Source organism: Anopheles nili, chromosome 2 (genome assembly GCF_943737925.1).
Source record: "Anopheles nili chromosome 2, idAnoNiliSN_F5_01, whole genome shotgun sequence".
Taxonomy (NCBI): Eukaryota; Metazoa; Arthropoda; class Insecta; order Diptera; family Culicidae; genus Anopheles; species Anopheles nili.
In genome coordinates, this window is record NC_071291.1 from 126,266 (window position 1) to 153,900 (window position 27,635).

Genomic DNA, 27,635 nt, shown 5'->3' on the forward strand with positions numbered 1-27,635 from the left:
TTAAACTGTTTAAACGAACTAAAATGTGTCTGCAAATAACAAAAAAAAAATACTGATACAGTGAGCAAAAAATTACATTTGTTTAAAATTTATCCAAAGTTCAATCTCACCACGATATAAAGGTAGTTCGCATACCACGATATTACACGTTACTGACCCTTCAGATGTTTCAACCATACGTATCTATGTGTCCGGTAGGTACTAACTTCTATTTATGTTACAAGTTGCAGATTCAGTAATCGGCACTTTACTTTGTGATACTTTCAGTTTTACTTGTGTGATACTTTCTAAGCGTAGATAAAAAATAAAAGACCCATGAAATACACTCCAGTTATTATAAATAACCGTTTTAGCTGCTAATCTTCCATAGAAACAAAAATACTGCTTAACGGCTTGTTAGTAATCCAAATGTTAGCCTAATATCAGTAAAAGTGATAAGATAATATAGGGCGAGGAGCAAAATCAAAATATACTTTATCCATAAATAAGTTGTACATTAAATAGCTAATACTACAACCACCCCAGTGCCTTATCACTGGATACCACTTAGAAATACAGATTACTGTCAATAACATTCAGCTTCATCAACAGTAGCTCTACATTTTGTGTATTTTCAGTGAAACATTAAACATGAAACAGTATTTTCAGTGAAATCCTTCAAGAACGATAAAATAAGAGTCTATGTAGGCTAATCAAGGACCCTCTTTTGTATATTCCTTTTAATAAAACTTTAACTTCACGCTTATATTTTAGCCTTCACAAAAGGAGTCATAACTTCACAATAACGTTTTAACTTTCCCAAAAAAGTCATAACACGTGTGCGAATTGTAAATTTTTCTCTCAAATCTAAACCGCAAGTCTAGGTTGCCGCAAAGGAACTGTCGTGCAAAACGTCTCGAGGCAGCTAACGTGACGATAATAGACGTAGAAATTATCGAACGATCAAGAAAAAATACAACTTTCATCAGCCCACTGGATGGGTTTTTAAGATTGTCCTATCTTTAAGCCTACGTTTTACTCGCGTTGTGTCGATGCAATAGTTTTTTTTGATTGAATGATGAAAATGGCAATGGCAGAGATACTATTACATACACGCGAGTGTAAATTCTAGTTAATGATAATGTGAATTGATTGTTTATCATAACCAAACAATTGGAAGCTATTACCAACCTAGATAACGAAAAAATGTGACATTGAGCATGAGACGCAACGATATTTTGCTTCACAATTGCTGATAAGGTTTGCAAAGCTTTTTAATACTCGAGCTGTCTTTTATTTAGCCACCGTACAAAATTACATTTCAATTTTCATTGCGATTAGCGATCGGATTGGGATAATAGTAAATTAATTCAGTGTCATGTTGTGAAGTTTATTGTTTATTGTTGTATTGTAAAGTTCAACCACAGTCACAGTAAAAACTGTGACAACAATTCACAAACTACAATGTATTGTTTGCTCTTCAGTACCTATTTTCTTTACAGCATTCGAGACTAACGGACAATCGATTGCGTAGTTATCTAGCAGTCTGATTTAATCGCCAGAACCAAATGATTGATTCTAATTTTGAAATCATTACTCTAGAACACCAGTGTTACAAAAACTCCCGATAAGACTACCGCTTTTCGTGAAGTTAGTTTGCCTACCTGTGGTATTGAGGATATACATCAAGTGTTATTCTTTGTAATTTAAAACTTTTAAAGCCAAAATAAACAAGTGACTATAGAAATGCCTTGCTAAGAAGATTGCAATGTAGTAAACAACGTGCTTAAACGTTGAAGGAGGTCAGATATCCATCACTCAAGAGGAAAAGCTAAGAAGAGAAGCTAAGTTTTCAAGGCTGTCTTTGATCTAACTTGTAAAGACGAATGTTTCTCACTTATCTTCTGACTCAACCGCAACAAACGTTTACTAGTATTTTTTATTTCAGAAGAAAACGGAATCGCTCGCGGATCTGAGAGCGGATAATACACAATTGTGATGTGAAATATCATCTTATTCACTTTCACAATCCATGTCATCTTTTTTTTGTATAAATATCTTCTAATGCCGTAAAGTTTGATATCCATAAGGTGCTTTAAATTTATTCGATTCAAAAACGTAATCAAATCATCAAATGATATTTAGGACAAAATAAGCTATTAGCAAAATAAATTGCTCTTTCGCTCGTTCAAACCCTTATGCGATGTAACGCCTGGAAGCGCTAACATCAATGAGCAACAGCGCTTGCAAAAAAAAAACTATGCAAAGCTATTGCTGGCTCTTTCGCTCCTTCCAACCCTTATGCGATGTAACGCCTGGAAGCGCAAGCATCAATGAGCAAGAGCACTAGCGAAAAAACAAACGATGTAACGCTATTCCTTGCTCTTTCGCTCCTTCAAACCCTTATGCGATGTAACACCTGAAAGCGCAAGCATCAATGAGCAAGAGCGATAGCGAAAAAACAAACTATGTAACACTATTCCTTGCTCTTTCGCTCCTTCAAACCCTTATGCGATGTAACGCCTGGAAGCGCAAGCATCAATGAGCAAGAGCGATAGCAAAAAAACAAACTATGTAACGCTATTCGTTGCTCTTTCGCTCCTTCAAACCCTTATGCGATGTAACGCCTGGAAGCGCAAGCATCAATGAGCAAGAGCGCTAGCGAGAAAAAAAAACAAACTATGTAACGCTTTTGCTCGCTCTTCCGCTCCTTCAAACCCTTATGCGATGTAACGCCTGAAAGCGCTAACATCAATGAGCAACAGCGCTTGCAAAAAAAAAACTATGCAAAGCTTGCTGGCTCTTTCGCTCCTTCAAACCCTTATGCGACGTAACGCCTGGAAGCGCAAGCTTCAATGAGCAAGAGCGATAGCGAAAAAACAAACTATGTAACGCTATTCCTTGCTCTTTCGCTCCTTCAAACTCCTATGCGGTGTAACGCCTGGAAGCGCAAGCATCAATGAGCAAGAGCGCTAGCGAAAAAACAAACTATGTAATGCTACTCCTCGCTCTTTCGCTTCTTCAAACCCTTATGCGATGTAACACCTGAAAGCGCAAGCATCAATGAGCAAGAGCACTAGCGAGAAAAAAAAAACAAACTATGTAACGCTATTCCTTGCTCTTTCGCTTCTTCAAACCCTTATACGATGTAACGCCTGGAAGCGCAAGCATCAATGAGCAAGAGCGCTAGCGAGAAAAAAAACAAACTATGTAACGCTTTTGCTCGCTCTTTCGTTCCTTCAAACCCTTATGCGATGTAACGCCTGGAAGCGCAAGCATCAATCGATCGAAAACATGCACTACTGCATACACACATCGTTCTGTGTTACTTTACACGGTTCCCGTAATTTTGTCGGTACCGATTTAACCAAACACCGCTCATACAATTTCCGTGGCGTTCCGTGACGTTTGCACTCACCCTGTGCCTTTGTGTCTGCGTGCATGTGTACCTGTGTGCCTCTCTCTCATATATTTTCATGTAACACAAGAACTTTTGATTAAATAGATTTCCATACTATAGAACAAAATTATTGATATTAGCAAGACATAAAGAATATTATTTAAAGGAAACGAAATTTTCAAAAATTTCACATTATTCATACATCGTCTGATTTTTTCCCAACTCGTGTGCAAATATTACAAACTGTACCTGAAAAATCGAGAATAAAAGGTGATTTTGTGTACAAAAATCTATGAAAGAAAAATTCTGAATTCCCATTCACCTACCTTTGGTGTTAAGCAGCCGTACATTTCCAATACATTTTGTTCAATAGAATCTATATTGCGGTAGGTAGTAATCTTGGGCATTTTGAAATCCAAGCGTGGAGATGCTCCTAATTTTCCACTTCTACCAATGGTATTTGCTAACTTAGCTACTTGCCGCGATTTGTTCATGACTTTGTATACTTCCATGTCGTTGAGGAAAGCGACGGTTGTTTCCGCACCACTCAATTTCGAAACACTGCAAGCCATCCATTGCTCTACGAATTCAACCGGGTCATCTACGTCGCTGTTGATGCATATTTCTATGCCTGCAAGGAAAACAGAATATGATTAAGATTTATGAGTGTTGTAACAGATTCATGCATGATTCTTGAAATTAAGATGAGCGCTTACATTTGTAAACCACTTCATCGGTTGGTTCGATACCCAGCTCATCAAACTGCTCGCGAATTGTTTCAACGGACACCATTTTCACACTCACTAAATATAAATAGTTTTCACTAGATCACACTATTTTCCACTAGATTGCTTTCCACAACTTTTCTACGCAACAAATATCACAACTTTTCTATGACACTAGATTGCTTTTCACAACTTTTCTATGCAAAATACCCAATAACATACAACATTTGTTGCCACAACGTTAATTCAACAAAACTTAAGAGTAAAGCGCGCGAGCGTCTTGAGCATACTGACAGTTACCGGCGTTAGCTACAAATGTCAATGACGCGCTCTGTCAGCAAGATTGAAATGACAATTGCCGGATTCTTAAAAGAAACTAGTGATTGCTTATTATTAATATTATACAATGTATAAAATAGTTATGGGTAAAAACTCGGAAAAAACTCAATATATACCTCTTCCCCCATTTTTTGAATACATTTTTACCAAAATATCTGCTGGCGACAAATTATATTAACGATGAAATTTGTTCGACAGTATCTAACATTACCATGTAAAAAGACACCTTTGAGCTAATCTATTTGTTTACACATGTCAACAATCCATGGGTCCAATTTTCAGGGTCCTGTCAAAAAATGAGAGGGAGGAGTTTTTTCCGTTTATCTTAACGTAGACACTTTATTCTGTCAAACTTTCTTCGTTCCCGGATAATTCTGCTAGGTTATGTTGCATGGTATTTTCGTTCAAACCACTGGATTGTGACAGTAGACGGAGGACCTGATTGGTTTATATTACTGCAGGTTCAGAGATTTATATGGACGCGAAGTTGGTGGCGTTGCTGCTCGAAATGGACAGTTCTATCCAATGTATTTCACTGTAAGGCCTACATAACTGATAGTCGAGCCTATAAACAAGTGGTAACCCTTGAATATATTATAAGTGACTCTTTGGAGTATTCAAATAAAGAAGGCCACATCCCATTTTACAATGAAGAAGAATCGCGATCATTAATTATTTTTTGTGGTGATTTAGATTTTTTTGTATCGGATCACATTTTGATATCGAAAAGCTGTTTATAGAGAAATTATAGAGTCACACTGTGTCGTTATTGTCATTTATTTAGGAACTTCCAGGCCGTTCTTAAATAAATAACAAGAACGACCTGGCCGTTTTAGATTCAAATAATTATTTGTGAGCTGAAATTCAATCAATCGCTGTCAATCAATCGCTGCCAATTCAATCGCTGTCGAAAGAAAAGCAGACGAACGTAGATTTTCTCGTTTCAAATCTAAGCTAGATCAAGCTTCCGGAGGAAAACTTTTGAGCGAGGTTTTATCCCTCCTTAAAATCTTCCTCATTAGATACTTTTTCTCGGTGCCGCGAAAAAAGATTCCGGCCGGGTCATTCCCCTAAGTTCCTGCTCCCCAAACGCCTCGCTTTGATGAGAAATAAATAAGGATTTTTTTCCTGTTTTTTACCACCTCCTTGTACAGCGTATTTTGTCTATACACGGCATTTTATTTATTTTATCAGTACACGGTAATGTTATCTAGTATCAAGGACAAACGGTAATGAGAGCTCGCCAGCAATGCGTTGCGATTCATCGCATCAACTTCGGATGTATATTTATAGCATTGTTTCTCTCGTAACTTACTTAATCTATTATGCATTTAATTATGTTTCAACGTCACCATCGCTCATTATATACATATTGTACTACCATAATGCTACACATGTTTGTTGCTTTCACAAGATGTTTCCGGCTCTCCTTTTATTACCAATCAACTGGACCTATTCACATTTACTAGCTTTGAACCGAAAAGTAAAATGTTTGCAAACCATTTTTTTATTTTAACTAACCCATCATCCTACATCTCATTTATGAAAGAAAAAAAAACACAAAAAAATGCAAATTTAGCACAGAGATCCGTATCGAACCCATGCCATGCTCCTAACTGCAATGCTTTCTGACTTCATTTGATCTTTTGTCACCTAATATCCATGGTCCATGTATCATGACTTGTTTTTGGACTAGCGTCATATTAATGCTACATACGCACATGATGGCATGGTGAATGAAAAATTCGTATAGAACAAATTTGCGCAATAGTTCGCAACCTAAAACAGGAATGTGTTGGATATCATATGGATTTTACATTCATTGATTGATGTTAGTTTCATTTGTTCGAGTTACATAGGTTCACATGGTAGTATCGGTTTACCTGTTATGGTACTAGAGCTTCGTTGAATAAATTCACTCCTTAACCACGTTTGCTAATCGCACTGCTTATGACTGTATCACAGAAAGCAAATTAATAAAAGAAACTTCTAGTTTTGTTAAGGAACCGCTGACCCTTTACTTCTGCCGGTTAGTATCGTGCTACTGCAGCAGGTATGCCGTTCAAAGCAAGTGCGGCTACTAAGCATACTTTACTATTAATAATAGTCCTGAATAAATATCGTGCCTGTTATGTTTAATTTACTAATGGCGACTATGATATAATATAATAAAGTTTATTTTATTTTTCACGACAAACAAAGAGAGAACGTTGTTTCGAGAAAGTGTCGCATTGATGTCATTCAACCACTCAGAAAATACTTTGTTTTCAATTTATCCAATCACTATTTGGAATCTATTCCAGAACACTTTTTCGTTACTATATCTTTAATGACTTTCTATTATCCTCTTATATCATGTGCAAAATAGCTAACTTGGATTAAACTTCCTCCTGATTTAATTGTGAATTTTTAATTTCACGTGTGGTTAAAATTTCATCATCTAACAAACATATCATGACCACATTTTAGCAACAATAGTTTTGCCCCGTCACTTATCTTCATACATATAACAAATTTGATTAGTGATCGCCCATTATTGCAACACACCACTACGCAGTGCTTTACGGTCGCAATCACCACAATGAAGTGTTCTCGTTAATCCATTGCTCGAATGTTAATTACTCTCCAGTGTCATCCCAGGCTCGCTCTTCCATTATTCTATCAAAGCAGTCAGATAGGAATGCATGCTAAAAACAAAACAAGAAATAATGAACAGAAAATCACACATGGAACCATGCAGCTACTCACGTATGGTGAAAATACTTTCACCCATCTGGGGGGCTTATCCGAACGACTATATTGGAAGCAGAATGCCATCGACTCTTCGTCGCTCTCCCAACGGGAGATGGTGGCCCATTGCAGCTCTACCGTTTGCGCTTCGAGTACACCGTCTTCTCGGCAGGCATGCAATCGGAAACTCTTCATTCCAACAGCCGGAACGACGTGTCCCTCTTTGCGGCTGTCACATGCACAGTGCGGAAAAACAATATCACCGTATCCTGGGAGAGTACGAGCCAGTGATAGATAATCGTCTGCTTTTTTTGAGTCCTGCAGTGCTTTCAGTTCATACAAACGGCCATCTGCACGAATATTGCTCCGATTGACTTCATCAACAGCCTAAAACATACAAAGGGGAGGTAAAACCAAACTCTCTCTCTCTCTCTCTCTCTCTCTGTAGCCATACCTGGTAAAATATAAATTTGCCAGCTTGTTCCCCTACCGGCAACGACATTTCACGCACTATGGAGAAAAGCCATCGCTTCACGCACAAACACGTGCTTGAAGCCGTGCTATAGTTTTGCACGTAAAGCTGATGCGGAACTTCGTGAGGTTGCAGCTTACGTTCAAAATTATATTCCACTATTTCAAACAAATAAAAATATTGCTGAGTATACGAGGTCAAGCTAGCCTTCTGCACCAATTGCTCCCACACAAGCTGGGCATTCGCCGACTTGCGCACCGACACCGTTACAATGGCATGATCTGGCAACATAATTTTAATATCCACTGGTGAAGCTGCCAGATCATCCACCGTGTCAGTGAGAAACTCTTGTACTGCATCACTTTCGGCAATCACTCGTACTGCACACACTTTTTCCAAGTATTGCTCCAATCCTCGACGCCGTGAATCCAGCTGTTGTTCATTTAGCTGGAACGGCCATTTCCCAGGGATTTTCGGGAAATTGAAGCCCGAGAATTCTTTTCGCAATTGCTGATGTAGATTAGAGAACTCACGATATCTTCGCGAACATAATTGTCGCCCTGCCATGTGAATGTTAAACACCACGTAACGTTCGTTGCCACGATGGATGATATTATAATCCGGAATACTTATAGGCAGGCTTCGCTTTTCAGAATAGTCAATGTAAGAATACCCACCAGGATCCTCCGCTGGCTCCAGACGTTCTGCTTCCTATAAACAAATTTGTTGTATCATAATAATCAATAGATCAAATAAACAGTAATTGTACCAGTATGTCATATCGCCAGATTAATCTTAAAACATTCCACACTTACTTGCTGTGTGACAGATATAACGGTTAAGGTCAGAGTATCACCTCCAGATTTGATGAGATCTACTACTTGCTTATGTGTCGCTCCTTCCACATTCACATTGTTTCTTAAAAGAAAACAAATGAATATGATAAATTATCACATCAAACAAAAACGGAACTGCAACTACTAGAAATTCGAATTATCGATGTTGGAAGTCAACCAAACCTATGATGTAACAACTTTATATATATATATATATATATATATATATATATATATATATATATATATATATATATATATATATATATATATATATATATATATATATATATATATAAATAAATTAATAAATATATATATATATATATATATATATATATATATATATGTAAATAAATTAATAAATATATATATATATATATATATATATATATATATATATATATATAAATTAATAAATATATATATATATATATATATATATATATATATATATATATATATATATATATATACATATATAGAAAAGAAACCACTCATTTCAAATTACAAGAAAAATGATTTTACAGAATACAAAGAGTACAGATAGTGACAGAAAAGATTATTTCGAATATTTGGGGGAGTAAAGGTTTCATTAACAAGATGAGATAGCAATATAAAAAGCAAGGATAGATTAAAAAAGAGGCTAGCAAAATAGAAATGTAAGTAAAATTATACGAATATTGCGGATAGTCATATAAATATCAAATGAACACAAATACAAATAAAATTATATGCATGTGAAATTTACGTACTCTAGTATGAATATTTCTATGAATGCTACTTACACTTCTAGAATTCGGTCCCCTTTTTTAATGCCAGCTTGCTCGGCAGCTCCGTTATCCAAAACTGCACTGACGTGTTGCAGTGGTGCATACAGCTCTCCGTTAATTGATCGCAACTGGCCACCCTCGCTGACTTGACCTCGAACGTTAAATCCAAAACCGGTTTCCGTCTTATAGATTGTAACCACTCGAGGACCATTCGAGTTTTCCTTCACTCCGTTTTTTAACGTTGCCGAAATACCACCGCCCCCTCCACGACCCGATGGTGGTGCAACGGGTATTGCGGTCGTCGCCGGACAGGATTTGCCAATTTTTGTATCCATTGCTTTAACTTTATTCGTCGTCTAGCGCGTTAAATAATAATACTAGTTCTATAGCTTCTGCGGGAAACTAAACGTATCTGACATTTAAATTGTTGTCCTGAGACGTATCCTTACATTTTACTATCGAACACTTTTCAAACTGTTAAAATATTCTATTGAAATAACTAAAAAAGCGGATATATAGCAAACAATATGCTAAGAATTGCTGATTCCACTCCAACAATCACCAATTTGCTCTCACAATTGCAATACAAAGCACGTATCCTGGCGTTACCTTTTATGTTTTAACGTGTTTGGACTAGTAAGCCAGTGCTAATAAGATTGATAGTTTGATTTTCCAATACACATTATTCTTAATTTCACCAGCGAGATTATTTTTTATTCTACCAGAGCTTTATAAACTCATTCGAATTCTCTCTTCCTCTCACATTAACATTTCTCTCTACATATTTTTCTATAGACGAATTTTTGACATAAAAGCTTTTTGACATTTCGGATTCTTCAGGGCTGCTGCCTAGATTGATTTTGAATTTGTACTCATATCATACAATTTAATTTCAATTTCCTGTTAATCGTTGGTGTTGCAGTAATAAATCAGGTAGCACATTGAGATAAATAAATAATATGAAAGTTTAAAGAAGTGGCTTTTAATAAACCATAGTTTGATGAATTGGGCTACAAAATGATGGATGATTTATTCTTTATTTATTAAAACAAATAGACTAGAAAACTCAAAACAATAAAAACTCACCTAACATCTTCCCTCATGATCATATGAAAATATATTGCGTAGAGTAGAAGGAAAATATAAAAGTTACAAAACGAATTAATATTCACCAAGTGATCTGTTCTCACGATCGAAAGAAAATGAATTGGAAGGAAAAGGAAGATAAAATCTACAAAACAGAAACAATTACCCTGTACTTTGTCATGTTCATTGAAAAATGTAAGGTTGGGATGAATGAGTGGCGGAAAATTACAAAACGGGAAAAATATGTTCAGTAGCCTTTTTCGTGATTGCCAGAAAGTGTTAAGAATGGAAAGGGTACGGAACAGGATATACTCTACTACTCTAAAACAACAACAAAAATAACATTGCTTGCGAATGTATAGGATAAGAGTGGCAAAGAGTGAGAATGTAATAGGAGGGTGAATTAATAGGAAATCTTCAGCACTGAAGAAAGCTAACTCTAACCCCGGTATTCTTATATTTATTCGAAAAAAATAAGAATTCGAAGAGCTTACCCCCCCCCCCTATTAGTACTCCATTCAAATCTCTTTCACACTGACTTCTAAAAAGGATTTTGAAGTTCGTCTTAAATCCGGAGCTCCATTTTTGTTTTTTTAACATTTATTCTACGTATCGTAACAAAAGCGATTGGGCGAGTTCTATTTCGTTAGAGTTCTCTTTACATTGACGAAGATTCCATTTTTTATAGGTTCCTTACTACAGCCATTGCCACTACCCCGCTTCCATTCACTTACCCTTCGTTGCCAGTTAACCTACTGGGTATATTCTACTATGCACCCATCCAACCTTTACCCTATTCATCGCCATTCAAATCAATTATTCTCCCTTTTGCGGTTATCGTTGGTCGCTGCGTGCGTATACAAGCACGTTATAATAAATAGGAACCAGTTACTTCAGATTTTTTTTATTGTAATTGTTTTTTAAAGTTCTCTTCATTTGATCTTCGCCCTTCTCCATCCCACTACATTTAAAATTTGTTTTTCCTGGACAGGAATATTTTTGATTCGTTCTTTATTTCCTCATAAATTACAACTACTTCAAAAGATTAGCTTCAATTATAATACAATTTTTGGAACTATTCATGATTAGAGAAAGAATGAAATCTACTTGTAGTTTTTGACGTATACCCTATGGTAATTAAGCGTTACAGTTATAATTAATCCAAATCTGAGAAATTACTAGAACCTGGTTAATAGGTGCTGTTTCTTCCTTGATAGAAAAATCACGAACAAATGCTACACAAAAAATCGAGTATTATCGAAATTCGTGAGCTAATAATAAGATAGTGTAACATAAATAAATTAGAGAACATACCAACAGATTGGTATTTAACTACTTATTTCACAAAGCCAAAGAAAATGCTATTGATTAAAATTTAATACTTACAATAAATTTATTCTCACATCATGTTTTTTTATTCAAAGACTTAATAATCCCGATTGTGAATTTTTGCTCATAAGCTATTTTGCCCAACAGGAAGAAACACATAATGAAAAAATGATTTGAGTTGTGACACACTCATGCTTAGCAAAATTGTTTGTATGTATTTAATCACAAATAAATGAAACGTAAATTGTTGCAAAAAACGCGTTTGTTAAATTAATTAGTTTACCTACTGTACAGACCATCATACGTTCCAGCATCGAAATATGCTCCTTTTCAGCATACTGCATCTAGTTTATATTAATGTCGAAGTTCACCCACACACATGCACACATACACACGATTGAATTATTTAATCGGATTCTTCTTCTCGATCTTCAAACTCTGATAGATCTACAGATTTTAGCATGGAACGAGAGAGAGCATATTCAATAAGCGCCAAATGGCAAAACACGTACTGATCTGGCATCTGTATAGAATACGCCCGTTGCGAACGTATTTTCTCCACTGTGCCCTTAATATCGGCCGTACCGACATCTTCCAGGCGTGATATACAGATGTCCAGTGTTATAAAGGTTCCAGTTCTACCGATTCCGGCGCTGCAATGCACTACTATTGGAGGACCTCGTGGGTGGCCAGCCCATAAGTCGCCCAGGGATCTAACCATTTCAGTTTGTTTTTCGCGCGCACGTTGCAGAAAATTTAGCATGGCTTTTGCCGACGAGGGCACTCCATAATCGGGCCAACTGGTAAACTGCCAATGTGATACGCACCTTACTTCATCAGTCTACAACAAAAGTGCGGTATAGTTTTTTTTTCACATGATTTATCACGAAAAACGATTCAACAAACTTACCTTAGAGTTTTTTATTTCCAAATCCGCTACTGTGTAATCTTCATTAGTTTCTATGGACAAATTTCGAACTTGAAAACAGCCATACTCAGCGATACTACCTTCTGTTGTTTCCCAATATTGTCCGCATTTGGCGCGACCACGTTCCATTACTCTTGTCGTCATTACAATCAAAAGACAGTGCTGTTCCCAAACCATGCGCCAAAAATCATACGATGTCTTTGGCAATGGTCCCTGTGTAGAAATGTACGCGTTTTTTTGTTTGTACCCATCGACAAAATTGGCATTGATGTAATCAGTGGAGGGATCATCATCTTCGAGAGACAATACTACACGACTGTGATCGTAACAGAGCACATCAGTGTAACGATTTTTTGCTAGATTATTCCTTAACCTGAAAAGGCATACATCATACATGAAATATATTTTGTTTAACTAGTTTAACTAGTTTAACTATTAAAAAATAAATTTTCAAAATTCTTAACAGTAGAACTTTAATCCATACATACTTTGCATTCGTGAAGGTACCATCTGGAGCGCGTGCTTTGATTTCAGTATATTCCCGAATCAAACCCATTTTGCCACGTTCTTGAACCATTTGTACAATCTGCTCGATCGTTTTAGGATCTCCTTCTGTACCGGCTAAACTATCATCGTCACTAAAACCTGAAGATGCACTGCTTGGTGGATTTTCTGACCAAAGCTCACTACTGTTGGTGTGATGATGATTCACATTACCAGGTATATTTTGTTGAGTTGTTTCCACTGCAGTGGGAATTTCGGTTATATCGTCCACGCTTATGTAATTCTCCACCAACAGGGTACTGGTATTGCTGGGCGATGCTATTAAATGGTTATGAGTCAAATTGAAATCCACATTTGCTAGTTCCGACTCTGTGCTCTTTATCGTTGAAGAATGGTGTGTTGTTTCCAATGTGCCTGTACCACTGATTATTGCAGCTATGCTAGCAGTTCCCATCACAGTACTGCTACTACCGCTTACCGTTCCAACCAGTTCCACCGTTGACGAACAGTGGAATTGCGAATCCTGTAATTTCCTTTGCTGTAGGTCCGATGCTACAATAATTTCCTCTTCACGGTTCGTCATCGATTTATAGCAATGTAATAACCTGAAACAAGAAAAAATAATTTGAATGAATAACTTCAAACACGTTTTACGCGCGATGAAGTAAGGATGCAGCAGTTGGGGATGGATTATTCCAGATTAATGAATATTTTATGCACAAATAATACATGCGTTCCTACAAAAAGAGCCGTAAAATAAATAACAAACCTTACAAGGTAAGGTCATATTGATGCAATGACGCAAGCGATAAGAATTAGTATCATATGTATATCACCACAGAGTTTCTAATCATTATTACTCCTGCCCTATTCATGCTAAAGAATATCCTTTTGCAATACAATTATTAAATACATGGCTCCAATCTATGTATTTCTCATTTGATATGAGAAATCATTTAAGGGAAGTTCAAGATTTCAGATAATATATTATTTAATTCCCAATTGTTTTAGTACTTTTGAATGCAATAATAATAAAACAAAATTTTTTGACTGTCCCTCTGACCAAAATAGTTATATAGCCCACGCGAATTTCATAATAAACACGATTTTTTACAAGAAGCAAATATGATATATTACTTGACATTGATGAAACAATGATTTTTTGTGAAAAAATGAGCTTAAGTTTGTTTAAATTATTCATTTATAATTTGAACGAGCGAACATGATAAAATGAAGAAAGTCAGATGTTCGTTTAGAATAAGGTATGAATTAAACAGATTTAGAAAAGGTTAATTTCAGTTTACCTTAAACTTGGCATGCACATTAAATGGCGCAGTCCAACACCCAGAAACTGTATGATTTGTGTGTCCTGCGGAAGGAGATTTTGATGTTTATAGGGAAAGTTATCTAAATATGAGGACTACTTTGGAACCAACGTAAGTTAGATATCGTAAGTAAAACAAGCCAATGAATTATCCAGTATCATCAAGTATCAGAACTGATTGATTACTGAAAAAAAAAATGTATGGATCACTTTGTCAATAAGAAGACATAGCAACGTGATCGTAAGCATCAAGCGAAAAAATGTAGCTTTATACATAACGATAGTAACGATGGTATTTTCATAAATACGATTAATTTAGTCTACATACGATTTAAGCCTAGAGAAATAATGATCTAGAAACAGGTTTACAAATCGGCACAAGAATCAGATACTCACCATGAGGAATGATTAACTTCAAGGCTACCTCCTAACCGCACGGGTAGTGAGTCGCGGGGAACATGCAAACTAAGCTGCGGTATCGACACAGTAAAAACACGTTCACGTAATTTTTCTCGCACAAACAACCGGAGAATTTTGAATGGTGCTTTAAACCAAAGTGGAGCTGTTACGATCAGAACTTTCTTCAATCGTGCAGGATATCCTCCCTGTAAGATACGCAATAACTATTAATGGCAATAAAAAACCACTTTTTTGTTTATTACTAGGACTTTCCATAAACACCAATCCTAATCAAAATGAAATGTCAATTCTTAATAAAACGAGCTTCATCCAAACAATTTTTTATCCACTATTGCTTGAGCATTAATGCAAAAGCTTATAAACATTTAGAATATTGAATATTTAGAATGTTGGGGCAAGTAACGTTTGAATGCTTCATTATACAAATAAAACTATTAGAAAGCTGTCAGTAATATTATACGAACGTGTATACAAACGCATGTTTCTTGGAGTTTCGCCTAATATTGGAGATTTGATTTTGATTTGAGTATGCCGTATGAAAATCCGGTGGAATGATTGAGTAGAGGGAGTGTTAGGCAAAATAATCAAACAAAATTTAAAACTTAATATAATTTTGTGCTAGGTTTTTACCCTACTGAAACATGTATTTTCATACTATCGTTGATAAAGATAAATATCTCTATATGACCAGCAAGAAAAGTGACAGCTTCATATCAGCCTTCGCATGCAATGGTTACTTTAATACTATCTCTCTATGATTTAATACGTAGAAATATTGTTTATAGAACTACTGTCCAAAGTATTTACTGCCATAGAAAAATAACAACATTTGTTAACAAGTGGCTAAAAACAGAGTTTAACATAGTTTTTGTTATTGGTGGCAAAAATAAAATAAGTAAAAAAATAAAACTATCATATCCTAAAATCAATATCGAGTCTGTAGTATATATGGTAATAATGGTATGGCATGTATTTTTACATATCTCTTAAGTCTTCTAATAAATTGATTGTAATTTTCTATATCATATGCATTACAGATAAGCATCGTAATCACTTTCCAGTTGTAGGTTGTAAATTTATGCAAAATTATCTCTTTTGTAAATAATGTACTGATAAACCCTCTAAATGATAGAAATACAAGCATTGAAATGAGACGAAAAAGATGCCTGTCTTTCAATTTACACCTAATGTCACAGAAAAAACACACGCGCACTCACATTAACATGACGAACAAAGTTAATTCCAATGAACTATTCTGATGACTATCTTACCAACTGGCAACAAAATATTTGGAGTTGTTTTTGACACCGCGAAATCAACGGCGTTCGTTCGGCTTCTATTTACGGTCGTACACGCACGGCGACGATTATGCATACTGATTAGTAGCCCAAAAGGCTACATTGCGCTTTTCAAATGTATCAGTGTGTCCTATGAACGTTTGGGCAAACGAAAACACAAGGGAAAACGAATCGAATGCGCATGCGCTTTCGCACATATACGGGAAGTTGCAGCAGCAAAATAACAGTGAAATATTTTCGTCTCGTCTCCGATTCAAAAAACGCATGCGCTCCAAATAGTACCACGCATACCACCTCCTTAACAAAATAATCACAATATGCGCTTCTCAAACGCACATAAATACAAACATCCTTAAGAATAGTTAATCAGATTTCCAACCACGATGAAGATAATAGCTTGACTACTATTTTGCGAAAAGGTGTTGCTGATTGTAAACAAGAAGGCAATAAATCGATGTTATTTGAAAATACAAACTGTAATGCACGTTAACAACAACAACAGTTTCAGTTAAAGTAAGTTAAGCTCGTCAATTGAGACAATAGTGACAATAGAGTAGAGCTTTCTTATAGATTTTATTAAAACCTATGCAACGTTTAACTTGAACACATATGTGTTCTGTTTGTTTGTCGATCTATCTTTTACTCCTTTTTTTTATCACTCTGTATTTAAACAAGACAATTTATTAGCGTGCTATCATTATTTTAAGATATGAAACTTTAGAATCAAATGTATAAAAATTAATGTGTAGGTGACAGTTGACCAATTTCGATTCAAATATATTTCGTTTGGGCTAACAAAAAAATATATTTGGAAGACAATTTAAAAACAGTAATGACAGCAGATGATCTCGCTCCCAAGATGAGCATTTTTCACTGCAAAGCAAGAAAACATAACAGATGTTATATGCTTAAATTCAGACTTAACCCAAATCTATGTGTTTCTTATTATTGTATGACGATGGTCAACATTTTTTATTAAGGTTATTTAAAATTTGTGTAAGAAGGAATAGTCGTTTCGATTTGCACCCGATTTTATTTCCATCCAAAAATCCATCAAGTTCCATAAAACTTTTTATAACGACATTTTCACCATCGTTTGAGGACATTAGATACTGCCCAAAAATTTACACATAATACACATAATTATGCAAGATTTTAAGCATTTAAGCGACAAATCAACTAAACTTTAAACTTATGTTGAGAGCTAAATTTAGAGATATGGAACAGTTTAGTAAATTTCAAAGATTTTTAAATAGTTATTTAACCGAACGTTTTTGTAATTTGTTCTAAATCTTTAATGAAGTTAATATTTTATAAAGTTCTGTATAATATATTGTCAAAAATTTTTAAAATTTATTCATACTGAATATTATATGTTCTAAATCATCTGAATCTCAAATTTTGATCTAGTTCCATTTTGTTGCTCTTTTTAATTGAGTGTCCCATCTCTAGTGTATGTTGACATTTTGAAATTCAAAAATGATGTTTTTCCATACAATTCTACACTACGAACGTTTATAGAGATTCAGTTATAAATAAGCGACGTAACTGAAGCTATAATTATGCTTTCTATTACACATTCATTTAAATTCGTCTAAATTCATTTAACCATATAGATGAATACATAAACCTAACCACAGTTAAACTAGATGTGCATATCATATTCATCGGAATTTATCTTTAAAAACATTATAGACACAACAATTTACACACAAAATATAAGAATTAAATAAATTTCTCACAATATAATCTTTGAATTTACTTACTTTGAGAAGCGTCAGGATCTTTTGCGACAAGTCGTAATCAAAATTGGAATATTTCGATGTACTCATGTCATAAATGAATACTAGCCCTGCTTTCTGTGTTTCTGTGCTTTGCAAAGCGACGTCCAACTGATAAACAACACCCTGCAACGTAGTTTTATGTGTTACAGTCATAGGATAGTGAAGATTGGCTGTGAACAAGGCGATTGCTGCTCCACTTCCATCTCGTTCCGGCTGTACGAAAAACGAATAAACCCAAAATGAAAACAATTGTTAATTTCTGCAAAAATATGTAACAAAACTAGAGACTCTTTTCGTCGCGTCTCTTGCATCGTCCTTATCAGCTTTACTGAATCTCTTGTTGTTGAAATGAAATGACTAAATACAGATTTGTCATCTTATCTATAAGTTAATTTTTCGCTTAAAAAATATCTGTTGGCAACGAATAAAGCATAGCATTTCTTCTCTTCTTCAAAAGTCCACATAACCTCATCAAGTTACTCAAATTATCCCACAGCCTTCATCACATCATCTACTCCATTTGCTGCGTTTCTGTCCTGTGGGAACTTCATCCATATTAAAAAAATTAGAGGAATATAAATATGTACACACACACATAATATATATATATATATATATATATATATATATATATATATATATATATATATATATATATATATATATATATATATATATATATATATATATATATACATATATATGTATGTGTGTGTGTGTTTATATAGTTAGCCCTCTTAGTCATATTCTTGGAGTTGTATAACAATCCTGTTATATTTGCAAAAAATAAAGAATATAGACATTTTTAGGTTTTTTAAATGAAACTTATAATAATTATAAGAACGTTTGTTATGGTTTTTTCGCCTACTTACCAAAATAGTAAACTTTCCAGTTTCCAGCTCCGAACGGAGCGGATTGACCAGTGGATCGAGGTCGTATAAGCCTTCCCGTTGCCGAATCAATTCATGCTGCTCATAAAGTGAAATTGCTCGTGTAATGTCGTATTTTCGAGCTAGTAGAAACCGGGTAGCAACAGCTGGGGTCATAACCTTCCTGCGATTTGGATCGTTGGTGGAATTAATCCGATCTATAAACTGTTTTATGACCTATCAAGAAGAAAAATATACACAAATTTACAAGCTTAAGATAAACTATGTAACTATAAATATATTTGTTTCTAATCAAAATTACAAATTATAAAAATGTTTTTGTTTTCGATTTGGCTCACACAATAAGCGTTAATTCTTTTAGGCAAATTGAACTTTGAATTAAATTGCATTTTCGATTGCATAATCATAAGTTTCTGTTTCATAATGCTCAAAAATAAAATAATTCGTCACGATTTGTAATTTGACGTAAACCTATATAACATGCATAAGAAGGTATTATTATTATCTTATTTAATTTTATCGGAAGCTTTCTGTATTCGAGCTACATTAGCTAGTACGTGCTACATTAGCTGAACCGATCACTTTAATTGCACAAGTTATTGCACCCACCCATAGCTCCAACTTTCAACGAAACCCGTTCGATGACCGATTTCCGATACCGTTGAAACCACAAACCAACATCTTCTGGGAATCAAACAGAAAACGGCAAAAACACAGATGCTAAGTCGATCGAAGAGAGCAGTAACATAAACGCCGGCCGGTCTATGCCAACAATCAACTTTAAACCATGTATTTCGTGTCAACGATGTTACTGACTAGAAAATCAGGTCTTGTAAGCTATCACTTACGTAGACACAGTTAGTCCTAGCTACGAAGATTCTGCATAATTTAATTCCTTAATTGTAATCATTAACTCATCATTTAACTCTTCGATACATTCGAACATTTGATACCAAAGGTAAAAAGATTAAACCTGTGCTCAATGAAACGGTATCAATTCAATTTAGAACAGTATCAAGCTAGCATGTTTTTGGAATAAGCTTAAAGTAAATTATTAGAAATGTTTATGGATCTAAACTAACTTTATTTTTGCGGAAAACAGATAGTGTGAAACAGACATTTTAGTTTCTAAGAAAAGAGGTTGATCAATTAGAAAAATAAAGCTATAAGTATATCAGTAAAAAAATATCAGTTGATGAAAGTAAGTTTATAAGTAGGTATTTATGTCATACCATAACATATTTCTATTAAGGCGGTACAATTTAATTCAACTAAAATGTTAAGTTACCTTAAAGACCCACAAAAGGATAAGATCCATGATAGTTATTTTATCCCTTTTTTTCATTATCAGATTTCATTCCGGTAGTTCTATAAGAATGCAACTTTATTCACATATTTGTGTATTTGTGTAGTAGAAAACATGTTAATAAAGCAAGGGAATATGATCCACATTCCTTTTATTGCATCTCTGGTAACAGCATCACACTAACGTTACACCGTACCACGTTTAATTAACTTTCACACTTTACTCCATTCACAATGTAACTGCCAGAATAGAGGTTATGCTGCTAGAAACAAAACGAAATTGATACCATTTTTCTTGTACTAATTATAAAAGTAGGAAAGTGATTTCTTGTACTTGTAGTAATGTAACATAAATTTTGTGATCTCGTTTTATTCCAAAATGTTTGCAAAATTTTAAACTTGAACTCAACGCAACTCACAAAATGTAGCACACGAATGAGCGAAATCGCTTTCCACCGCAATGTCTCGGATCGCTCTGAGTTCGTACAAGATATATAGAAGATCTATAGCAACAGAGCATAACATACCGCTACCAATGCCGATCGTGAAGCGAACACTGTCGAATGGAAAATTGTAGAGTAGGAAATACTTTCTTTTCTGTATCACTTCTGCACAATTTCTCTCTCTTTCTCTCCCTTTTTCTCTCTTCTTGTTTCAGCAACACAAATACATAAATCATTATCTCGCAAAGCAACGGATGGGCAAACTCTCTTAGCATAGCATAGAGTAACAAAACGTTTGCTTGGAAATTCCAGCATCATCCCATGAGCATACACGGTCCATCATGTATGCATTCCCTCAGAACACTTTTTTGCAAACTACTACAGAGCGAAAATTCAATGAGTAATTAAATGAGCAGAAAGAATACAAAAAAGCACTTGAGTGCTCGATGGAATATATATATATATATATATATATATATATATATATATATATATATATATATATATATATATATATATATATATATATATATATATATATATATATATATATATATATATATATATATATATATATCATTTTGAAATTACCCTTTTATGCTGGAAATGTTTTTTTGCAAACTCCATCCAGTCGAGCAATTTGTGAAAACATATGTGTTTATACTCTCAGCTGCATAGCTCATGAATGATGCACGAATGACTGTATTTCCTCACAAAAATAAAAATGCTAACATTGATCACATTTTTTCCGACGAAGTAGTACCTACTGCCTAATATTACGTACCCAGAAGTACCTTGCCTCACCTGAATCCTTATTCCAAATTTTGAAGTATATGATGTTACAAACAGTAAGCACATACATTTTTATAATAGTCAAATCTTGTATCATAGGCCGTTCTTAAATAAATAACAATAACAAATCTTGTATCAAAATTCAAAAATCAAAATCATACTCGATTCAATTCATCATTTTCGATGGGTCACATTACATGGAATTTATGTTTCAAAAAAAGAAAATAATAAAAGCTATAAAAGTGACGATGAATTTGGCACGATCGTAACTTCGTTTGACTAAATATATATGTGCTACTTGCTAGATTGCTCTATAATCCTACACCATGCGCAGTAGGCTATCATTTATGCTGTATACAACCATGATGTATGGAGGAAAAGATAAAATAGCTGGAGGGGTTGCGCAAATCAGATTGTATATAATGCCATGTGCGACCTTGTCTGATCATCATCAACAAGGATCGCTTCAACATAAGTGAAAACCAACAAAAACGGATCTTATTGATTAAAAATGATAACGTCTTGGTACTAAGATTTGTTCTTAAAATTTAAAAATTCCTTTCATTAACAATGAAGTTTTTTAACTATAAAAAACATGTTATCTCTATGCAAATCAATTTTATGATTATTCTTCGTTAAATGTATATATTCACATAAAAATTACGAAACAATAACGTAAAATTCCTAAGTATAATAGACATCAATAAACGATAACTATAAAGAATCTCAAAAGCACTTCTAACTACTAACAGGTACTTACCATCTCCTGTGTCATTTTGTATAGTAAACGCAATAACCAACTTCTTCAGATTTGTTGTCGTGTAGAGCTACAGCTATCGCTTGCAGTCACTTGCTTAAATTGGAAACTGATTCAATAAAATTTTGATAGATGTGTTTTGTTATCTAAACAAAGCCATCTAGACAAGTACCTATTTAAAATACACCTTCAAAAAGTCACTACACACTCTTTCATCTTCAATTTACCATGATTCTTTTCAAATGGATATTCATCGATTCTTTGATATCATGCTGACATATCTAGTCTCGGTCATAAACTAGCTAGCGTGAACGTATACGGAAACGCAAATATTAGGGAATAGTTATCACTATTATTTCGTCCTCATTTTCTCCATATCCATGCATTTATGTAGAATATGATTTTCGTTGTTCAGTGCGCTAAAAATACATTAACATCACCCGTTTTCCTCGGTACAAGAAGCAAAATGCAATAAATTCTCAAGCTTATAGCATACTGTTTACCTAAAAACGTCTTGAAGAACAACCTCTGCGGTGTTGATGAGCCTATTGGAGAGGCTTAATGAACTATTTGATTATTCACTCACAAAGTCAGACAACCAAGGGATGCAGTAGGTTTGGCGCTTCTTATGCTACTGTAATGTTGAGTCAATCTTTCTCGCTTCTAACCGGCCAAATAGCGACTATTATTATTATGTTTATAGGAACGGCCGTGAAAAGATATAGTTACACAATGCTCAAAGCATAAGTTGTTTAATTATTTGCCACCTAAACACAGGAATTACTACGAGATGACAAATCGCTTATTCGTTCAATTCCTAAGCTTCGTATTGCATTGGCGCTGCAAGAAGCTGTCAAATTACTAGCGTAACGATTATACGCAACATGAGTTCGCATGGCTGACGATACGAAATGTAACAGTAATTTTCGCTTTTCTTAAACTAAGAATTTGTAAGAAATCATTTCTTTCGTCAACTGTTGGTTCATCACTATAATAACTATTTTTGTAACTCCTTCTAATATTTCTTTTAGTGTACAAAAGTTTGTGAATTTACATTTTTGATGCATTTTGTATTTTCACCTTTTGTTGCTTTGATATTTCAAATTATTTTTTTTTAAATAATAGCACACATATAAAAAATCATAGTTTAAAGTAAAATAAATCTGTCTGCGTAAACGTGGAACAAAATTATTCGATATTATGATGCGATTCATTTGTTCATACTTTTCATAGGGTTTTGTCATGAGACTCTAATGTCAAAACAAGAAAAATGATTGCACGGAGTGTTAGGAAACTTACAATATTGAAACAAATTTACCAATTTCAACCCTACATGCTTTGTCGGACAGGTCAATGGCAGCACTACTACCGCAACCAAGCTTGGAATAAGACCAAATTATCCCCAATATGGAGTAGGTCTTACAGTACCTCTTCCAAATTCCTACAGAACCGGCAGGATCGGTTCTACTCTGTTTGTATGTATCGATCGGACCCGCGTGCTTGATACCGGTGAGATAAGTAGCAAGTTGTGTAATGAGTATATTTCTTCATCCACTTTTCAGCCGATAAAAGTGGCGAGAATCGAGAGCATACCGTTGCCACGCCTCAACTGCTTTCTAAGTTATTTCCACAGACTGCGGTCGAAGCAACAGAAAATGATATGCAACAAGAGAAGCAGCGTAAGGAAGAAGAAGAGGAGAAAAAGGAGAAAGAATCTTCCTGGAAGCGGATGAAGTTTGGATTTGTATTTTTTGGCTTCTCCATTACCTTCACTGGTGTGTATGTTGTATGGATATTCGGAGCTCCAGATCGCGACACAGAAGGAAACATCATCGAGGATGAGTTCATGGAACTGCCCACGCTTCAGCAGTACGTTAAGCGACTCTGGAAATCAATGACATATTATCAGAAGATGATTCAAGAACCGTCGCGTGAAAAGCTTCTGCCTGATCCCCTAAAATACCCTTATGTACAGCCTCCGTATACGCTGGTACTCGAAATGAAAGACGTTTTGGTTCACCCAGACTGGACATACCAAACCGGATGGCGTTTCAAAAAACGCCCAGGTGTTGATAAGTTTTTAGAGACATTAGCTAGCAGCTATGAGATTGTAGTGTTCACTGCGGACCAAGGTATGACGGTGTTTCCGATTTTGGATGCTCTCGACCCGCGGGGCTACATCATGTATCGGTTAGTTCGGGACGCAACGCACTTTGTCGATGGACATCATGTGAAAAATTTGGACAATCTAAACCGTGATCTAAGCAAAGTCATTGTAGTAGATTGGGATTCTAATTCAACTAAGCTACACCCTGAAAACACGCTCAACATCCCTCGCTGGACGGGCAACGATGATGACTCCGGATTGTTCGATTTAATGGCATTTTTGGTAACAATATCATCCAGTGAGGTGGAAGATGTGCGTGACGTTATGACATATTACAAATCCTTCGATAATCCTTTGTTAAAATTCCGTGAAAATCAACGTTTACTCGCGGAACAAATGGCCGAACGAGAGCATGAAGAAAAGCAACGTAATCTGCCTGCCGTTCAACGGTGGAGACCTAGTTTTCTCGGCGGTGGACGTTAAAACCACACACATGAAGCAAAATAAAGTCAAAATATGCCACAGTTAATGTTTCACACACAAAATAAACTGTTATCTTTAAGCATCGTATATCACGTACCAAAACAGTAAGAGACGAGTGATACAGAGAAGGAAGAAAAATGGGTAGAGGATGATAAGTTCATACGATAAAATATTGCCGCCAGGAGAAAACAAATAATTAGAACTTTAAAAAATGATTTCATATACTTAAAATTTGATTCATTTAACTCTACTCGTGCTCCTAATCCCATTGCACATTTCTTGAAGTCGAGAATTTTTTATCTTGACGGACTTTTTTCTCACATGCCTTCCAAATGATACTGGCAATTTCAATAGTAGTTAGAGCAAGCGCTTGAATGCAAAGGGCTAATCATAAATTATAATCCATGAATAGAACAATTTGCGCTCCTATAAGCTGTTGCCGTGTGAAAAAAGGAAATAAAAATTATCTTATAGTTGTAAAATTTTTTACTCATTTTTGTTTATTTGAATCATTTCATTTATTTGTTCATATTTTGACGTCCGTCAGCTCTGTGTTGTACGTGCTGCTTTTGCCTTTTCAAATCCGTACATGTTTTACCTCTGCATTTACCACGATCCTGGCGGTATTCTACTTCTTTACTTCTAAATCGTTTTTCGGCTGATTGTTTTCGGCCTTCATTATATTGCTTTTGATAATTGTAGTGACGTCCATTCTGATATTGGTTAAGATAGGATATGGTATCATCATCTTTCCGGTAGTTCTTCAGATATTTGTCAGAACCCTGTCTTTTGATTTCACGACCGTATTGCCGATTATCATCCTGATACTTTTTGTTTTCACAAAAACGTAGCTTTTTCTTGTACTGATCGCTTTCACCTTTATTGAAGAATTTTGAACCTATCGATTGGTTTTCATCAATCAAAATGTTGTTTTTGTCGTTATACTTTCTTTTGCTTTCATTATCCGGCCCTGATTTACGACTGTAGCCACGTTTATGCTTCTCTTCATTGCTTGATTGCTCTGGATTTTGTTTTACATGGTCATAAGTATCACGTTTTTCCTTCTCGTTACTTTTCAAATGACTATTTTCCACAAAACTATTCATATTTTTAGGATTATATTCTTCACGTCTAAAACAACTTGCTTCGTCCAACCCGTCGTTCGCTTTATACAAACGAGGGTTATCCACTAAGTTACCGATCCCGTTATTCTGGAGTGCTGAATTTTCAAATTTACCATCATTGCAGTATCGTTGTTTAGTTCCATGACGGTCGTCTGCATTTTTGTGATACTGCTTTGTACTTATCTTTTCGTCATTTTCAGGATCTTTCGGAGAAGGAGTTACATTACTATTCGAACTAATAAAATCCTCAGTTTTTGGAGAAAGGTTCAAGATGTTGCCTAGCGTTTCTGCAATGAGACTACCTTCTGTTTTAATAGCATCGAAAGCTTTTTGGTAGTCAATATTGAAAGGAGAAGCTATTTTACCGTGTTCAAACTGTTCCTCACGTGATTGGTCGGTTAATTTTTGATGTATGAATTTGTTATAACTTTCTTGCTCTGGTTGATCATTTTTTCTTTGCTTAGAAACAATTTTTTGCTTTCTTACATCACAATATTTTGCACTATATTCGGCAAATAAATCATCCTGTACCGCTTTATCTCGCTTGTAACAAAAAGCTGGTAATACGTATTTCTTGTCCACGATAAGCATTGGCTCGTCCTCATCTCCCGACCAAACTACCTTTCTTTTTACACTGATATCTTCCGGTGGCACTTTCCTTATAGGTTGTTTGCCTTTACCGAGCATATAATCAGGATTTAATCCTATAGCATCTGTCCATTCATTTTCAGCCTGCTGAACTTGTTCATCTAATTCAGAACGTGTATATTGGTGACGCAATTTATTCATTTCGTTCTTTAGTATTACGTTTTCCAGTTCCAAATCAGAAATACGTTTTTCATGCTCGAAATTGATCTCATTGACACGAGCTTTAAGACGCATTGAATTTCCAAGTATAACAGCAGCCATAGCCGTAGCAAATAGGCTAAATATTATCCAGTTGATTTTTGTTACTTTAGGACGTTGTTCCATGACTAATTTAGTCATATCAATTTTATTTCCTCCTGAAGAGATTTTCTGCAATGTCTCTATTTTATCTTCAAGATGATCTGTTCCTGATTTCTCTTCATCCGGCGTAAATGGTGGGGTCAAAGGTTCGAACTCAGGCAGTTCAAAAGATGCGTTTTGCTTGATCGCAGATCGCAGATCAAAATCATGTACTTCTTTTTCTATTGGTATTTCTTCAAGGTCTATAACATCGTTCTCATTGATCCCATCCGATGATTCATGTGCAATAGGACTAAAAAAGAATTTATTACACTGAGATTTCATTCCATATTTGTCATTAAACTTAAACTTGAGTGTAGACTTACATCATATTTTTTTGAGTAATGCGATGTTGTTTGATGCGAGACGATGCTGGTTGCTCATTGTGCACATTAGGACTATCTTCTTCAGTCACATTTTCAGTTTCGATGGCCTGTACTGAGCTAGGTTCATTATTAGTCGAATGATACTCTTTTCCCAACACAATCCAAGTGTCGACTTCATGAGAATTGAATTCTTGAATTTTCGGATCCTTGACATGTTTTGCACTACCATCATGTTCGGATTCTTCCATCTTTTTTAAAACTTTTTAATATGAAATAATTGCAATGCTATACCCCAAGTGAGACAGGGTAGTTAAGCCGTTTCTGGTGTGAGCTGCGTATTAATGATGCGCAGGAACGTTCTTTATAATATACACAACCTGTCTATTTTGAGGTTTATATTTATAAATATGTTTTTTTTTCAAACCAACGTTTGAAACAGGTTTTATGCAAAAAGATAATCAGAGCTCATAAAAAAAACTATGTGATTTGTTTAA

General features: G+C 35.0%; 3 protein-coding genes across 3 annotated transcripts; 1 reads left to right on the forward strand and 2 right to left on the reverse strand.

Annotated features, from left to right (window-relative positions):
• Positions 1–5,619: 5,619 nt before the first annotated feature.
• Positions 5,620–9,589, reverse strand: LOC128730985 (sorting nexin-27). Its single transcript, XM_053824080.1, has 5 exons — positions 9,270–9,589; positions 8,461–8,563; positions 7,628–8,356; positions 7,192–7,560; positions 5,620–7,130 (listed from the first exon to the last, which is right to left on the reverse strand). The coding sequence occupies exons 1-5, from the start codon at positions 9,587–9,589 to the stop codon at positions 7,062–7,064; spliced, it is 1,590 nt and encodes a 529-aa protein (XP_053680055.1). The 3' UTR covers positions 5,620–7,061.
• Positions 9,590–10,865: 1,276 nt separating this feature from the next.
• LOC128721260 (tyrosine-protein phosphatase non-receptor type 9) lies at positions 10,866–20,162 on the reverse strand. The gene is made up of 7 exons (XM_053814995.1): positions 20,106–20,162; positions 18,800–19,033; positions 17,910–18,140; positions 14,822–15,030; positions 13,086–13,706; positions 12,580–12,970; positions 10,866–12,510 (listed from the first exon to the last, which is right to left on the reverse strand). The coding sequence occupies exons 1-7, from the start codon at positions 20,160–20,162 to the stop codon at positions 12,076–12,078; spliced, it is 2,178 nt and encodes a 725-aa protein (XP_053670970.1). The 3' UTR covers positions 10,866–12,075.
• A 2,846-nt stretch (positions 20,163–23,008) lies between these two features.
• Positions 23,009–25,083, forward strand: LOC128721049 (mitochondrial import inner membrane translocase subunit TIM50-C-like). Its single transcript, XM_053814758.1, has 3 exons — positions 23,009–23,027; positions 23,362–23,589; positions 23,677–25,083. The coding sequence occupies exons 1-3, from the start codon at positions 23,009–23,011 to the stop codon at positions 24,702–24,704; spliced, it is 1,275 nt and encodes a 424-aa protein (XP_053670733.1). The 3' UTR covers positions 24,705–25,083.
• Positions 25,084–27,635: the final 2,552 nt, after the last annotated feature.